Raw genomic sequence first — 17,757 nt, forward strand, 5'->3', positions numbered from 1 at the left:
CAAGTAGTTGGCAGCACTTCAAATAAACACTGTTTATATATGTGCAGAATGAGCATTATAAATAAAGAGGGTAGTGGTTAATTTGTTAAACATGTCACGGAAAAATGTTGTGTCACGTGTCCAAGGCACCTCTTCCCACAGCAGATCCTGGAACAGTCTGGACGGTATATGCTGCTTCTCTGAATCAGCACTGACCCAGCCAGTTTCAAACTTGTGCATCCTGTTCCCCCACAGCAGCTCGATAATAGAATGCCATTGTCATAACTCCAACCCAGAGAAAGCCAGGTGGAAGCTGGGACAGCGAGCCAAACAGAAACCAGTGCACAGCAATCTCCTTCCTCTTGCATCAGCTGTGGAAAGGGTAGGTTTTTGACTTGAAGTTCAGGCCGAAGCAATGGAATATTAGGACCGGTGAAGGCCAGAGCATCGTGCAAACAATGCAACCTTTGTGTAATACTAGATCAGGAATTCCTGGCCTTACAGGACAAGTGGACACGTCCTCCATCTCATCAGAAAGACAACACTGCCATTTTCTCAGTGCTGACCCTCTGATAATGTGGCACTTCCTTAAGTGGGCTAGGGCGAGACAAGATGGAGAAGGAGTGCGCAAGGGTGAGACAAGGAGGTAAAGTCTAGATGAGAAGAAAAGGTCATAAAATCAAAGTGTCAGGCCATTCGGCCCATCGAGTCCACATTCCTACCCAATCCTTGTATGCCTGCATTTCCCATGGCTAACCCACCTAGTCAACACATCCCTGGACACTAGGGGCAATTTAGCATGGCCAGTCCACCTTACCTGCACATCTTTGGACTATGGGAGGAAACCAGAGCATCCAAGGGAAACCCACACAGACAAAAGGAAAATGTGCAAACTCCACAGAGTCGTCAGAGGATGGAATCAAACCTGGGTCTCTGGTGCTGTGGGACAGCACTGCTAACAACTGAGCCACCGTGTTGAGGAGAGCGGAAGAGGTTGAGGCAAGAGTGTGAGAGAGTGAGAGAGTGAGAGAGTGAGAGAGACAAGGAAGAAATAAAGGATGATGTGAGAGAGGGGGATGAGACAAGAGAGGAAGAGAGAGAGAGAGAGAAAGAAAGAAAGAAAGAAAGAGTGACACAAGGAGCAAGAGAGCGAGATGAGGCAAGACAGAGAGAGAGAGAGAGAGAGGAAGGACAAGCACAGGCGAGAGAGTAGGGATAAGAGAGAGAGTACGAGAGCCAGGGTAAGAGAGCACATGTATGAAAGAGAATAGGAAAAGCAAGAAAGAGGCTGGTTTGGGAGATTTGCATGCCAGCAGGATACAGAGGGCAGTCTCGGCACTTACCTCCTTGCCAGTGAGAACATGCCGTGCCAGCTTGACCTTGGCGAAGTTGCCTTTGCCGATAGTTTTGAGCAGCCTGTAGTTTCCAATGTGGGGAGTGTCCTCGGCAGTGGTAGCGATGGAGCTGCGACATCGCGGCATGCTGGACCTGCTGCTCGACTTTGACTGGACCGGTGGGTCTGGGTGACCCCCCGTGTGCTGTAGAAAACACAAAGGCAATCAGCAGTGTATCCAACACAGGAAAAACCCAAAAAGCACAGGATCACATCTGGAAAAACAGAGATATTATTGTGGCTACAAAGAGATTGATCATAGCAGTGTTCTCAGGATAAACTTAGGGCTGCTGCTCAAGATCAAGTAAATATAAGCTTCTTAATAAAAACTGAAGTGCCAGCTAAGTGCAAAGTGACCGATAAGGAAAAGAATGAACTCTCTATCACCTGGGAATAACTTCCAAATTTGAACTTTATATTATTAACTTCTAACTGGAAAGGCAGTTGAAGAAGCTGAGACAATTGGAGCTAGTGAGGTGAAGTTAAACAGGGGTATGGAGGTGCATGTGGTGGAGATACAGAATTACCATGAGCTAACTAAGCAAATGGTCTAAGAGCTTCAAAAGCGTTAAACAACCTATTCCTGTTCCTGTTAAACAAGTTCCAGGAGGGCTGAATGGCCTCCTGCTGTCGAGTGCAATGGGATCGAAGAACTAAGTGGCCTCCTCCTGTTCCTAACAGGCTGAATGGCCACCCTATTTCCAGTGAAGACTCAGGGAAATGGCACTGGAGCAGCAAGGTGATGGAGATGGTATCAGACTTGGCTCTGTCTCACTCATCGCATTACAAAGAGGTGGGCCATGTGAAGCAAGGTGCAGGTTGAGTGGGGGGGTAAGTGATAAGGCGCAGATCAGTGCAGGATTGGGATGAGGTGCCAGGTGAGGGTGTAAGGTGGTGTGCAGTCTGACATGCAGAGTAGTGCAGATTTGGGATGTGGTGCAGGGTGACATAGGGTAAAGGGTGGGGCTGGACTGAAGTGCAGGTTGGGATAGGTGCAGGGTTGGCGAGGTATGGTGCAAGTTTGGGTGCAGAGTGCAGACGGAGGTGGAGTGCATAGGGGTGCAGGGTGCGGTGTGGTGAGTGTAAGCTGAGTTTCAGGGTTAGGTGTGACAGGAATAATCAGAAAAACCACTGTATCCATTATCCATGGAGGAAGCCTGGGTGAGGAAGCTCAGCTGCTCAACCCTCAGTCTTGCCTCTTGAGCATGGTGGCATGTGGCAGGGAAGAGGGATTCGCAACTGCAACCAGAGACCTTACACCAGTCAACAAAACAACAGAAGGGCTGGCCATACTGCTAAAAACTGCTGTGAATCTCAACAATACTACCCCACAAACCAGAGAGATTGTGGTCATGAGTATTCCTGAAGCAACTAGAACAAGCTTCTGATTAATTCACAGGTAGTCATGCACCTCCTTCATCAGGAAAATTACAATTATTAAAATATTTACTTTCTTCACTTTAACTGATTAAAACATCACTCATCAAGGACTTACTTTATCCTTTTCTCAATGGCAAGGAATCTTGTGGGTAACTGTAGAATACACACACCCTCGAACTACAGGCCACAAGACAGGGTTCTCCAATCGGTACACAGCACAATCCAGCACAGAGCATCTCTAAGTAACATGGTCCCAATCTCTCCTCCTTAGCAAGCCGCTGCCAAATCTTTGCAAGATCTGCCCAGTTGGCCTCACGCTCCCTGACCCCAGCTCTTCAACCCTCCGCAGCCTTGATAATTTCTCCTCTTTAAGAACACTCCATCCACAATCTCTGGTGTCCACACCCCCCAAATACTGTTGTGGTCCAAGGACACCACTCACTCCCACCATCTCCAGGCCAATTAGGGATCTGCATTAAATACGTGCCAGCAACACACTTATCCGTGAACGAATAAAACAAAAATCCTACTCATTACTTATATTCGCCCTACATTTCAACAGTGACTACATTTCCACTGCTAGGAAAGGCCCTCTGAGACATTCTGAGTAATGGGGTTCATACAGGGAGCTGTGAACCCCCACTAAAAGCATGTGATCAAATAGCAACCCCCTCCACCACCCCAACATTTCACTGTCCAGTCGCAAAAGGTGCAGATGGGTCTTGAGTCCAGTTACACATGTGGTCAGTCCTTGGAGAAGTGGAGAAGGGGAATACCAGGGAATCCATGCTCTCTCACAATGCCTTCCTTGTCAGAGATAACTCCACCACAGTAGCTCTGTCCACTACCATTCCATCTCTCACATCTCATGAAAATTCCAAAATAAAAGGCTAAGTGAAAGAAATAGATGGCCTGGGCCTTTCCAAGACAGGCAGGATCTGTAGAGCTCACATACACAAGGTACTGCGACTCCTTTTCTGCTCATTTAATACACATAACATCAATCCCCATCGAACATCCTTCATATAATCGATTACAAATTCTCACCAGAGAGAAAATGAATAGATATTTCCCACCAAAATCCCAGGCAACAGCACAGAGGGAACTTGCAGCTTCATAGCACAGAAATAAAAGCTACTTCTGCCTCCAGGCTGTGAGTCTTTAAAAAATACATCAGCTGAACTGGTGAAAGACTCAACTGAAGAAGTGCAGAGGTGCAGGCTGAGACTGGTGATGTTCATTAGCTAGCCTGCTCACATTGGACAATCTGAATCTGGTCTCATTCAAATATTCAGTCCCAGCAGGGGGAACAACTCTTGCACACCTCTGCAACAGACAGCTCTCAAAATCATTCTGAACTCTGAAAAGCCCACTCTGTGTTGGCCAGGTGCCCCAGCTTAGATCCTTTACCACAGGTCAGTCAGCTCCCAGTTTCATTTCCCTCGACTACACCCAGATCATGAGATAGGGTCTCTTTTCCAGCGTGACCCAGCAGAGAGCAGTAGCAAGTTTCCTGGGAAAAAGGCTGGATATGGTACTGCGCTGCTTCAAACATACTGCACTTGCATTCCCTGCACCACACCCACTCACCCAGGATATATGCCAAGCCCACTTTTGGAGAGGAGTGCTGAGACGCATAGAACACACTCACTGTTCTGGCCACTTGTTACCATTCAGCCTTAAAATAGGGAGTGAGGCCAATAATGACTGTCTCACAGGCAGGCTCCTGGGTGAGGTACTCAACGGTAGGCTACACCAGTAACTGCACACCTCAACAGGAAAGAGTGAGTGAATGAATGTGGGTCAGGGGAAACCTTTCTGGATTCCTTTACTCTATCCTCAGATCTTGCCTTTAATCACTTCCCTCTGAACTCCGATTTACTCCACGGGTAACTGGGAGGAGAAATCAATAGATTCATTGTTTCCCCAGGCCAGGCCTTTCCACGGGGGAACAAAGCCCCAGTACGCAGTGTATTATGGTTGGAGCAGAGCCAGTGCCCAAGCAGCATGGTTCAGAATGTTAACGAAGAACAAACAGGCACTGGCTGTCTGAGCTACTTAGCTTAACCCTTTAAAGCCCCAGGCAGTTCTCCATTCAGCTTCCCTTTTGCTTTCCCAGGGTCAGGACAAGCCTAACATTGCTCACCCAGTCGACCCCAGCACAGATGTTACAGAAAGGACCTTCACAGCTGTGTTTTGCCCCAACCCACAATTTGAGCTCTCAACCTCTGAGACCATTAGCACAGCTCAATGAGCAGTACAACAACCTCACTATTTCTTCAACCTCGACCCCCCCCCCCCCCCACCCAGCTGTGTCCCCATTACAAGGAGCCTGTCTCTCAGGTGGTAACTTCATGGGGCCACCTTCAGGAGCTTCCTGCCTCATTGTACAAAACAGCACCCCCACCCTCCCCAGCAAACAACAGCAGCACCACCGCTCTGTCAGAGGCTCAGTGCCACGGGAGTGCCGCCCTGTCGGAGGTTCATCACAGAGAGTGTCACACTGTCGGACATTCATCGCCAAGGGAATGCGGCACTGTCGGATGCTCTCCATACTACTAAAGTTGCCATCTGAAGTAATCTGGGGTGAGCCACCTTAGTCCTCATCATCTTATACCCAAGTTATTAAGATAGGTCTGGACACCGCTGGGTAAAACCCTTCATGTTCAGATGCTGTAGCCATGCAGGCTCTGTCCTTCAGTTTTTGTGTGTTAGCCCAATGTATGGGTGCATCAGATGGTCTCAGCGCTGCTGCATGGAAAAAGCGGTTTATCATGAGATTCAACCCAAGTCTGGACTCAAAGGGAATAAATGATAAAACTGTCCATCAAAAAAACATAACCCAGCAAAAAACATCTAGCATTCAACTCTGGAACTTTACAACCTTCCATAAGATGATGAATGTGTTTGAAAGAGTAATGATCTTCCGATGGATGGTCAGGGAATAGGCTTTCAATCAGTTAGAGACTGACAGAAGGACACTGTGTTGGGCCAGATAGGTGGACCAAGCAAAAGGGGAGGAGAGAGACATTGGGTAGGAGACAACAAAAGAGCAGACAAGGAGTAGATGGAGTAAGGAAGAGGTAGTTTGGAGAGAAGAGGGAGGGAGAGGGAGATAGAGATGGGGAGGAATGGAGGGGAGAGAGAGGGAGAAAAGCAATTACTGGAATAAATTATACAGGAAGTGATTGCTGGATCTTTTGAAATAATTGACTGATGGGACAGAATCAACATGGATTAATGAGGTGGAAATCACATTTGACAAACCTAACAGTTTTGTTCAGGATGTTACAAGCAGAGATAATAAAGGGAAAACCAGTGGATTTAATTTAATTGGTATTTTAGAAGACTTTTTCCAAGAGTCGCAGACAGTTGGTTCACAAAGGGGGAATCTGAGTACACAGGCTTGGGGTAGTATATGAATGTGGAGTGAGGATTTGTTATCAGGCAAAACACAGTGGGAATAACTGGGTCATTCCCAGATTGGCAGATTGTGACCAAGGATCTGTGCCTGGTCCTCAGCTCAAGATTGATATCAATGATTTAGATATGAAGCTAACTGCATTATACCCCAAGTTTTAGATGACACAAAAATGATGGGAATGATACTGTAAGGAGAATGCAAAGAGATTTTAAAGGGATTTAAATAGGCTGTGAGAGAGTAGATGGCAGGTACAACACAGTAAGGAAAAGTGTGAACTGTAGACTATTTCTGAACAATTACAACATTTAAAAAGCATCTGGATGAGGATATGAATAGGATTTGGCCAAATGCGACGATTAATTTTGGATACCTGGTCGACATGGACAAGTTGGACCAAAGGGTCCATTTCCGTGCTATACATCTCTATGCATCTAACTGGTCGGATTGAGATTGGAAGAGAGCTGACGTACAAAGAGACTGAGTTGTCCTGGTCCAGGAGTTACTGAATGCCAGCAAACAATTCGGAAGACAAACTGTCAGTTAGTATTTATCACAAAAGCAGCCCAGATGTACTGCTTCAATTACACAGAACACTGGTGGTGGTGGTGGGGAGGGGGAGGCAAGAGAGAGGGAGAAGAATGAAGCAGAAGGAGGGATTAGAGGGATATGAAGGGAATGAGAAAGAAGGTGGAAGAGAACAGGTTAGAGCAGCAACAGCACATTTTTAAAATGAATTCATCTGTCAACATTTTTGCAACAGATGGCCAGATCGTGATTCCTTAAAATTATTTTTTACTGCTGAGAACGAGGTGTGAGGTTTAAAATAAATTATCTCTTCACAAAGGTTCAGGCAGGCTAATAGCCCCCTCCCCCTCCATCCAGAATGAAACTGGTTCAGACAAATTAACTTGCTCCTCACATTTTAATTCCTAGATTACTCTTCATTTCTGGAATGGACCTGGTGTCTTCTGCTGTGAAGACAGAGAACATATTTCTTCAACACCTCACCAATTACTCAGTCCCCACAATAATTTATCCTGTCTCAGCTTCCAAGGGACAAACATTTATTTTTAGTTACTCCCTTCTTGTTATAAACTTCTAAAAGCTCCTACAATCTGAAATATATTTGTGTCTAGTTCAATCTTATACTCCAGGCAAAACTGAGGACTGCAGATGCTGGAAACCAGAGTCCAGGTTAGAGTGGTGCTGGAAAAGCACGAGGTCAGGCAGCATCTGAGGAGCAGGAAAATCAATCTTATACTCCACCTTCTCCATTTTAGAAAAATTAACTTTATGGTCTCCCAACATTCAAACTTGTTACAGTTTGTTTTTACAACTTTATAAGAGTCTTCATGGGTTGGTTATGAAGTAATACTGCGTGGAAACAGACGCTTTAGTCCAACTTGTCTGTGCCAACCAAGTTTCTCAAACTAAACTAATCCCATTTGCCTCTGTTTGACCCACATGTCTCTAAACCTGGAAGCATGTGAAGAATCATCTAGTCTCAAAATATTAGCTTGCTTTCTCTCCAGGTTTGCTGTCTGATCTGCTGTGATCTCCAGCATTTGTTGATTTCAGTAGATTCCAGCATCTGCTGTGTTTTGCTCCTGTCTCTAAACCTTTCCTATTCCTGTACCTGCCCAAATGTCTTTTAAATATTGTAACCGTACCTCCAAATACCACTTCCTCTAGCATTTCATTCCAGATATGAACCATAGTGTGTGAAAATGTTGCCCCTCAGGTTCGCGGAATATCACCACACTCAAATATCTCCCAAGTAACTTCCAGATAGCCACAGGGACATACGCTCAAGCTGGCCAGCTATGCATCACCTTGAGAAACCCATGAGTGTGTACACAGAGCCTGTATTTCCTGCTTGGTTCGATATTGCTGTTTTTATTTTCAAGCCTACGAACGTGATACCGCAGAGGAATACTAGTCACTTCTGTCTCTCAATTCAGCGTACGGGATGATTGCTCAGCTGTGTCCCACATGCTCAGTCTCTGGGCAGGAATTTAACATTGACTAGCCCAAAATAGAACAGTCTGATTTGACCCAGCACTTTGCTGACTTACTTGCCCTGTTTCACAGTTTCAAGGACATGCCTCAAATACCCTATAAGGTAATAAATACACTTTCAGCAACAGGGAATCACATAAACGAATATGATGCAAAAAAAATCCCTCAGTACTGAGCAAATTCCTCAAAAGGTTTCCAAACTCAACAGTGGGTAACTGGTTAGTTAAAACAAGAACTACAAACCCTTGGGCAAGAAGGGAAGTCCAATCATAGAGTCAGAGATGTACAGCATGGAAACAGACCCTTCGGTCCAACCCGTCCATGCCAACCAGATATCCCAACCCAATCTAGTCCCACCTGCCAGCACCCGGCCCATATCCCTCCAAACCCTTCCTATTCATATACCCATCCAAATGCCTCTTAAATGTTGCAATTGTACCAGCCTCCACCACATCCTCTGGAAGCTCATTCCATACACATACCACCCTCTGGGTGAAAAAGTTGCCCCTCAGGTCTCTTTCATATCATTCCCCTCTCACCCTAAACCTATGCCCTCTACTTCGGGATACTCCGACCCCAGGGAAAAGACTTTGTCTATTTATCCTATCCATGCCCCTCATCATTTTGTAAACCTCTATAAGTTCACCCCTCAGCCTCCGACGCTCCAGGGAAAACAGCCCCAACCTGTTCAGCCTCTCCCTGTAGCTCAGATCCTCCAACCCTGGCAACATCCTTGTAAATCTTTTCTGAACCCTTTCAAGTTTCGCAACATCCTTCTGATAGGAAGGAGACCAGAATTACACGCAATATTCCAACAGTGGCCTAACCAATGTCCTGTACAGCTGCAACATGATCTCCCAACTCCTGTACTCAATACTCTGACCAATAAAGGAAAGCATACCAAACGCCTTCTTCATTATCCTATCTACCTGCGACTCCAATATCAAGGAGCTAAGAATCTGTACTCCAAGGTCTCTTTGTTCAGCAACACTCCCTAGGACCTTATCATTAACTGTAATCTGTTGTAATCTGAGGTAACCCTCTTCGCTGTCCACTACACCTCCAATTTTGATTAAAAGGTGAACAACAAAAGAAGCAAGGGTCATCGTGAAACCAGTGAGTGGTTCAGATTCAGGTTCAGAAAGTATTGCTCAAGGATGTGGTCAAAGTAGGTTCAATTGTAGTTTCCAAAGCAGAAATGGATAATTACCTGCAGAAAAATGATATGCAAGACGACAGGGAAAAGGCAGGAATTGAAAGCAGCTCAGATGCTCTGGCACAGACTAGCATGGAAGGAACAGGCTAAATGGCCTCCATCTGTGCTTTAACCAATGTATGATTCAAAGAAATTATCCAATGGAAACCAACATATACATTGAATAAGGAGCAAACTAGGTGAGGAAAACGCCTAGGTGATCCTCCCCTCCACAGTTCAGTGCAGGGTTCTCACAGCCCACAACACCTCACCACTTCTCTGCTACCCCCTTCTACCACACTCCTTAACACAACTCTTTCTACTGACCAACTGCTAACCTGAGCCCAGCAAGTCTGTATAGCTATTCTCAGTCAGCTGGTGAATCCTTCCACTGTAGGACTTGTATTTACAGAGCTCGGGACCAAATTGCTAGAAAATTCAAGAAGCCATTCACAGCCTGTCAAACCCCACCTTGCCATTCAGATACAATTGCGTTCTCAGTTCCCAGTCTATGAAACTGCACACACATATCTCACTAGTGACAGAAAATTAATGTTTGTTCTAATCTGTTAAATGTACTCATCATAAATACCTATCAATTCTTAGTTCTATTATGCTGCAAGCATATTGTGGGCTAGGATCATCTGCTGCGCTTTTCCAGCAATTCTCCTGCTCCTTGGATGCTGCCTGACCTGCTGCGCTTTTCCAGCAACACATTTTCAGCTAGGATCATCTCAAACCAATTTCAGGGTCAGGGAAATACAGATAGTAAGAAAAGAGAATGTCGCTACACTAATTCAACCTGACTCCTCAGACAACACCTTCCAAATCAACAACCATTTCCAGTTAGTAGGACAAGAGTAGCAGATACATGCGAACATCACCCACTGCAAGTTCCCCTCCAAGACACTCACCATCCTGACTTGGAAATATATCGCTGCTCCTTCAATGTCGTGGGTCAGAATCGTGGAACTCCCTCCCTAACTGCATTGTGGGTGTCCCAACAGTAGAAAGACTGCAGTGGTTCAAGAAGGCAGCTCACTATCACTTTTACAGGGGCAATTAGGGATGGACAATGATGGCCAGCCAGTGATACTCACAGCCCAAGAAATAATTTGAAAATTCAAATGTGAAATGTTGCTTTGCAGAGTGCGAGCTTTGAGAGAACTTTAAAAATGATGCAGACCCTCCAACCACATGGCATCAACGTCGACTTCAGTTTTCTCATCTCCCCTCCCCCCACCTTATCCCAGATCCAACCATCCAACTCGGCATGACCTGTCCTACCTGTCCATCTTCCTTTCTACCTATCCGCTCCGCCATCCCGTCTGACCTATCACCATCACCCGCTCCACCTGTATCTACCTATCACCTTGCCTGCTACCCCACCCCCACCCTCCTATTTATCTCTCAGTCCCCTTCCCCCCCAAATTCCTGATGAAGGGCTTATGCCCCAAAACGTCAATTCTCCTGTTCTTTGGATGCTGCCTGACCTGTTGCGTTTTTCCAGCTCCACACTTTTCAACGAAGAAAAGGATGCCTCATCTCAAACTCCCCACCTGCTACACACCTCTCCGTAAAATGGGTGCTCTCTACTAATCTTAAGCATGGTTCTATTGGTCTCAGCATTGTTCACAGCCATGCTTAGTGACATCAAGGTATCAGACTGAGACAGAGAGACATAGATCTTGATATCTATCTTTCTTTTCATGTCTGTGTTGAACATTTATCTTACACATGGAAGCTCAGACCAGCCAAGGCCAGAGGTCAAATAGAGACCATAGAGCTTCATTAGCAGTGGGGGATAGTCACCTTGAAATGAATGCATTCACGTGCCCACTGCAGCATGCAGTCCTCACCACATCTCAGGGTCAGCTGTAACCCAGTGGTCAGCACAATCACCTCTCAAGATTTCCAGTTCAAATACCACTTCAGGACTTGAGCACAACAATCAAGGCTGGCGCTCCAGTGCAGTACTCAGGGAGCACTACACCATCAGAGATGCCAGTTTTCAGATAGGATGCATAACTGAGGCGCCAACTCCCTGCTTCCGTGATGCAATATGACACAACACAAAGAAAATTGACAATCCAGTTCATTATTTAGGTGCTGGTGGTGACAGAATGGGAAATTTACCAGATGAGTGATCCAGAGACACTGGCTAATGCTCAGGCACAAATCCCACCACAGCAGCAGATGGATTAACTTAGTAACCATGGAACTGAACGCTAGTTTCAATGATGGTGACCATGAAACTATCACTGATTCTCATAAACTCCCACCTGGTTCACTAATGTCCTTCATGGAAGGAAACATACTATGCTTATTCGGTCTGGCTGACATGTGACTTCAGCAATATGGGTGACTCTTAACTGCCCTCTGACATGGCCAAGCAAGTCATAGCTCAAAGGCTGTTAGGGTTTGGGAAACAAATATTTCTCTTAGCAGTGACTGCCACATCCCACAACGGAATATTTAAAACAATCCCATTGTAGCTTGCTGTACACATTTTACCAATTCACAACAGTGACTTAGTCACAGAGTCACAGAAATGTACAGCATGGAAACAGACCCTTCAGCCCAACCCGTCCATGCTGACCAGATATCCCAACCTAATCTAGTCCCACCTGCCAGCACCTGGTTCATATCCCTCCAAACCCTTTCTATTCATATACCCATTCAAATGCCTCTTAAATGTTGCAATTGTACCAGGCTCCGCCACTTCCTCTGGAAGCTCATTCCATACATGTAACACCCTCTGTGTGAAATAGTTGCCTCTTAGGTCTCTTTTAGATCTTTCCCCTCTCACCCTAAACCTATGCCCTCTACTTCTGGAATGCCCCACCCCAGGGAAAAGACTTTGCCTATTAACCCTATCCATGCCCCTCATAATTTTGTAAACGTCTACAAAGTCACCCCTCAGCCTCCAAAGCTCCAGGGAAAACAACCCGAGTCTGTTCAGCCTCTCCCGGTAGCTCAAATCCTCCAACCCTGGCAACATCCTTGTAAATCTTTTCTGAACCCTTTCAAGTTTCACAACATCTTTCTGATAGGAAGGAGACCAGAATTGCACACAATATTCCAACAGTGGCCTAACTAATGTCCTGTACAGCCACAACATGACCTCCCAACTCCTGTACTCAATACTCTGACCAATAAAAGGAAAGCATACCAAACACCTTCTTCACTACCTTATCTACCTGCGACTCCACTTTCAAGGAGCTGTGAACCTCCACTCCAAGGTCTCTTTGTTCAGCAACACTCCCTAGGACCTTAGCATTAACTGTATAAGCCCTGCTAAGATTTGCTTTCCCAAAATGCAGCACCTCCCATTTATCTGAATTAAACTCCATCTGCCACTTCTCAGCCCATTGGCCCATCTGGTCCAGATCCTGTTGTAATCTGAGGTAACCCTCTTCACTGTCCACTACACCTCCAATTTTGGTGTCATCTGCAAACTTACTAACTGTACCTCTTATGCTCGCATCCAAATCATTTATGTAAATGACAAAAAGTAGAGGACCCAGCACCGATCCTTGTGGCACTCCACTGGTCACAGGCCTCCAGTCTGAAAAACAACCCTCCACCACCACCCTCTGTCTCCTACCTTTGGGCCAGTTCTGTATCCAAATGGCTAGTTCTCCCTGTATTCCATGAGATCTAACCTTGCTAATCAGTCTCCCATAGGGAACCTTGTTGAACACCTTACTGAAGTCCATATAGATCACATCTACTGCTCTGCCCTCATCAATCCTCTTTGTTACTTCTTCAAAAAACTCGATCAAGTTTGTGAGACATGTTTTCCCATGCACAAAGTCATGTTGACTATCCCGAATCTGTCCTTGCCTTTCCAAATACATGTACATCCCGTCCCTCCGGATAAAATGCCAAGAGGAATGAAAGTGAAAAACTCTTGTGATAAAACCACAAAATTACTTCCTCATGAGCATGAAGTCTCAGCAAGGTTCGTTGGCAAATGCTTATTGAAGGTCCCACTTTGTAAAAACAAGGCCACAGTGTATTGATCTGGGGAAGAGGCCTTTCAAACACCAACAGCCTTCCTGGACCCTACCTTCATGTCTGTGCGTTGGGTCTCTCTCTTGCCCTTTGCGAGGGTTAGCTCCACGACCAAAGAATCGGTGTTTACAGTTCAGGTGAAACAAGATGAAATCTCTAAGCAGTTAAGAGCAGCCCCACCCCAGTCAGGCAGTGGAATCTCAGAGGTAAAAGACTGCAATCCTGGCTGCAGCCCTGAAAAGGTGCGGCCCTTTAGTTCAACACTTCTCACAGGATTACACGTTAACGTTTCGCGTCTACAGGTGCAGGAAGTACAAAAGGTCCAGAAACCAACATGAAAGTTCCACTTCACCAGCAAAGCGATCGGGATCCGATTACCAGCAAATCACTGAGGCTTTCACCGTCATTGTGAAAGGTGAGGCACTGAGCTCAGTTTCAAACTGCAATAATGCCTCCGAAAGTTTTATCATTTCCCAGTGTCACGGGGTCACGGCTCAAGCTCGGCACCTTGGCAATACGAAAGCCCAGAACTCTAGAGATTGTGAGCGATGATAAGCTGTAAGCAGAGTGTACACTGGGTGCTACAGAGGTTGTAAAGATTGTCAGGAAGTGCCAAGAGTCGAACTTAGACCTGCCCGAGAGCACAAATTCAGGGGAAGAGTACGTGTAACATTAACTCATTCACTGCCTGAACCATACAGGCACGCAAAATTTCATTACAGATAATTTCAAACATTCCTCATGGCATTTCAGAACTCAAATCAAGGCTGGTACTGCCAGTCCTGTATAATGGGGGGACACACTTTCAGAGATTCACAAGTTGGCAGGTGGAACCACAAAGAGGGTGTGTCAATAGAGTTGGGAGTGAGAAGGGGGCAGGACATAAACAACACACTGCTGAGGGACAGGGGGGAGGACTGTGATAGGACAGTGGGGCAAGATACCAACAGAGGTGCAGGGCAGAGAGCTTCAAGCTATGGTAGGACAGATAGGGGGAACTCGGCATTTCTTCAAAACTACTCCAAAACTTCAACAGTGCAAATACAACTGTATTTCGCCAAAGTGACCTTTTGTGGATGGTCTCTCACACACACAGTTTGACCAGGAATGGCATCACCACAGAGGCTAGCCCTTTGCTCACATTCTGAGACTGGCACTGATTGGGCATGGGGACATATCTTTTCCTCTACAGAATAAGACTGAGCACTCCTCAAAAGAATTTGGTTGGCTGCAAAGTTCAGGGACAGCAAATGGTCATGAATGCCATTCTCCAAATGTACATCTTTGCTTCTTTTACCATTAGAGATGCGGAGCTCTACTTTAGGCAGCCAGATATCAGCTAAGGCACGACAAAGGAAGGATGGTGGTGGTGGTCAGTGAGGTCGCATGGGTTTATATGAGAGAGATCAACATCAAGGGGTGTCTTTTAATGATTCACTGCAAGACTAAATCTTGCTCCTGACCAGAACTTCAGGTTAAACTATCAGGGAAATGGGGGCACCACAGAAAGAGAGGGAGGTTGTGAGGAGCGGCAGGGAGAGGAGAGAGGGAGGAGCAGGGAAGGAAGGCGATAGTGGGGAGTGAAGAGAGGGAGCAGCTTGGGGTAGACAGAGACAGATTGGACATCAAAGTGAGGGGGCAGCAAGGAGAGAGAGGGGAGAGTCAGAGAGTGAGGGATAAAGATAGAGAGAGGGAGGGGCAGAGATAGCGTGGCAGAGAGACAGCACCTGGCAAGAGGCAAATTGACAGAGACAGTAAGACTTCCACCTATCAGCTGCTATTCAGTGACCCCACCATGCCATGACCTGCCTGCACACAGAAGTCGGAGTTGAAAAGTGAGTCAATTCTCCTACTCTTCGGATGCTGCCTGACCTGTTGCACTTTTCCAGCACCGCACTTTTAGACTCTGACTGTCCAACATCTGCAGTCCTCACTTTCTCCTGGCTGCGTATGGAGGTCAGTCAAGGGAGAATCAGCAACCTTAGAATGCCCTTTTAATCCTAATTATTTTGAACTTCTAGAAAGTGATTGATATTTGAAGCACAAACAATAATTTGGTAAGAAAGGGAATGAGAAATGGACAAGAAGGGGAATACAAAAAACATTTGAAGTTTTAATCTGAATGATGACCCCAAACAAAGAACTTTCAGAACTGAATGTCACCATCACAACATGGATCTGTCAAGCTGATTGCTTCATTCCAGGGGTACGTCCCAAAATATCCAACCTTGGCCAGAACAGGAACAGCCAATTCCCTTCCAACTGCTAATTTATCAGAAAGCCCAGATTTGCACAACCCAAATCTCTATTTTTACAGCCAGAATTTCCCAAGATAACACTTTCCAAAGGACCCCATAGTGACAGAGCCGCGCCAGAAACACCCTCAACCAAACCTGTATGTTGAAACTCTCTTATCAAACAGGAGAACCATTGAACAATTATAGACCATAAGGCCCATGAATTTGTAGCTACTCTCCACAAAACCAGTTCACTGACTTGCACTTCATCTGCCCTAACCTTGCAAATCCTTTCTACTTCAGATAACGTTCCAATTCACTTTCAGAAGCAATTAGTTTGAAATTATGTGGCAACTGGGTGAGAGTTGGAGGGCAAGGCAGGGTGTTCAAATCCTCTTCAACTAAGCTGCCCCATAGCTCAGAAATTCAATCTATAGCATGAACCACACAAGCTCCCATATCTGGACCTACATCTATGTCAGGTTAGATGATTTATTTAAAACGATTTGGATGAGAATATAGGAGGAATGGTTAATAAGTTTGCAGATGACACCAACATTGGTGGTATAGTAGCCAGTGGAGAAGCTTATCTAAAATTCCAAAGAGACATTGAGAAATTAGGTCAATGGGCCAAGGAGTGGCAGATGAAGTTTAATCTGGATTAATGCAAGGTAAAACAAACAAGGGCAGGGCTTATACAATTAATAGTAGGGTCCTGGGTAGTGTTGTAGAACAGAAAGACCAAGGGGCTAAGGTACATAATTCGCTGAATTTTGTGTCAAAGATTGACAGGGTGGTTAAGAAGATGTTTAGAACACTTGCCTTCATTGGTCAGACATTTGAGCATAGGAGTTGGGACATCATGTTGAGGTTATACAGCACATTGGTGAGGCTTCTTCTGGAGTACCATATGCTCTCTGGTCACATTATAGGAAGGATATTAAGTTGGAGAGGGTTCAGAAAGGATTTACCAGGATGTTGCCAGGAATGTTTGCATTATAAGGAAAGGCTGGATAGGCTGGGACATTTTTCACTGGAGTGCAGGAGGTTGATGGGTGATCCGACAGAGGTTTATAAAATCATGAGGGGCATTGAGAAGGTGAATAACAAGGGTCTTTTCCCCAAAGTGGGGGAGTTCAAAACCAGAGGGCATATTTTTAAGATAGGAGGAGAAAGTTTTAATAAAGACATGAGAGACAACTTCTGTTTTTACAGAGTGGTTTGTGTGTGGAATGAACTGCCATAGGAAATGGTGAATGCAGGTAGTTACAACATTTAAAAGGCATTTGGATAAGTACATGAATAGGAAAGGTTTGTAGGGATATGGACCAAACACAGGCAAGTAGAACTAGTTTAGTTTGGGAACATGGTTAGCATGAACTATTTAGCTAAAAAGGTCTGTTTCAGCGCTGTATGACTCTATGGCAGGGACTAATAGTCAGGAACACTGCACTGAATTTCATTATACAGAGTGGAGAGAATCATCCCAACTCCTAATCAATACACCATCATTCTCACTTGGAAAATAGCCACCGGTAGCATCCACCCTAGACTAACCTCCACAAGATGAGGAGCTTTCCTGTACAATTGATGCTTGTCTTTGTGTGGTTTCCGGAGATCAGCAGACAGTTTGCTCCTGCTCTCACAACTCTCAACAACAATGCTTAGCCACTGGCAACACAGGCACGATCCCATGAAGGAAGGCAATACTCACAGGGAAGAGAGGGAGGGATAAAATAGGAGGAACACCAAAGCAGCAGGGAAGCTGTTAAAACGTTCCTCTTGAACAATTCAAGAGGGAATACTGCCGAATCAGGCTCCAAATTGAAATGTATACTCTTCCATTCGGATAGCAGCAAAGATTCCTCCCTGGCTCCTTTACACAATCCCATTAACAGCAGCCTCAAACAAAACAACTGCCCGAGCACCAGCTCCCACATGAGCAGTCAGACCCAAATATCACATTATAGCATAGAACACACCCCCATAGGAAATGGCTGAAGAAAACAGATTGGATGTTTTCCAAAGGAAATGAGAGGAGTACGTGAGAGAAAGGGATATAGAGATATGTGGTCAGGCTGAGATAGAGACAGCTAGTGGAATGAGAAGAGAC

At 45.5% G+C, this 17,757-nt stretch overlaps 1 protein-coding gene across 6 annotated transcripts in view; it reads right to left on the reverse strand.

Moving 5' to 3' along the window:
- Nucleotides 1-17,757, reverse strand: part of mark2b (MAP/microtubule affinity-regulating kinase 2b) — a 206,176-nt gene that overhangs the window by 98,436 nt on the left and 89,983 nt on the right. For 5 of the 6 annotated variants that reach the window (XM_072551202.1, XM_072551206.1, XM_072551203.1 and 2 more), the window contains one exon: nucleotides 1,323-1,517. In XM_072551202.1, the coding sequence (XP_072407303.1) occupies nucleotides 1,323-1,517 (195 nt within the window). Of the gene's footprint in view, nucleotides 1-1,322; nucleotides 1,518-13,462; nucleotides 13,981-17,757 lie in introns of those variants that run through there. The other variant, XM_072551204.1, reaches the window with a different exon arrangement.

Source organism: Chiloscyllium punctatum, chromosome 31 (assembly GCF_047496795.1).
Source record: "Chiloscyllium punctatum isolate Juve2018m chromosome 31, sChiPun1.3, whole genome shotgun sequence".
NCBI classification, from domain to species: Eukaryota; Metazoa; Chordata; class Chondrichthyes; order Orectolobiformes; family Hemiscylliidae; genus Chiloscyllium; species Chiloscyllium punctatum.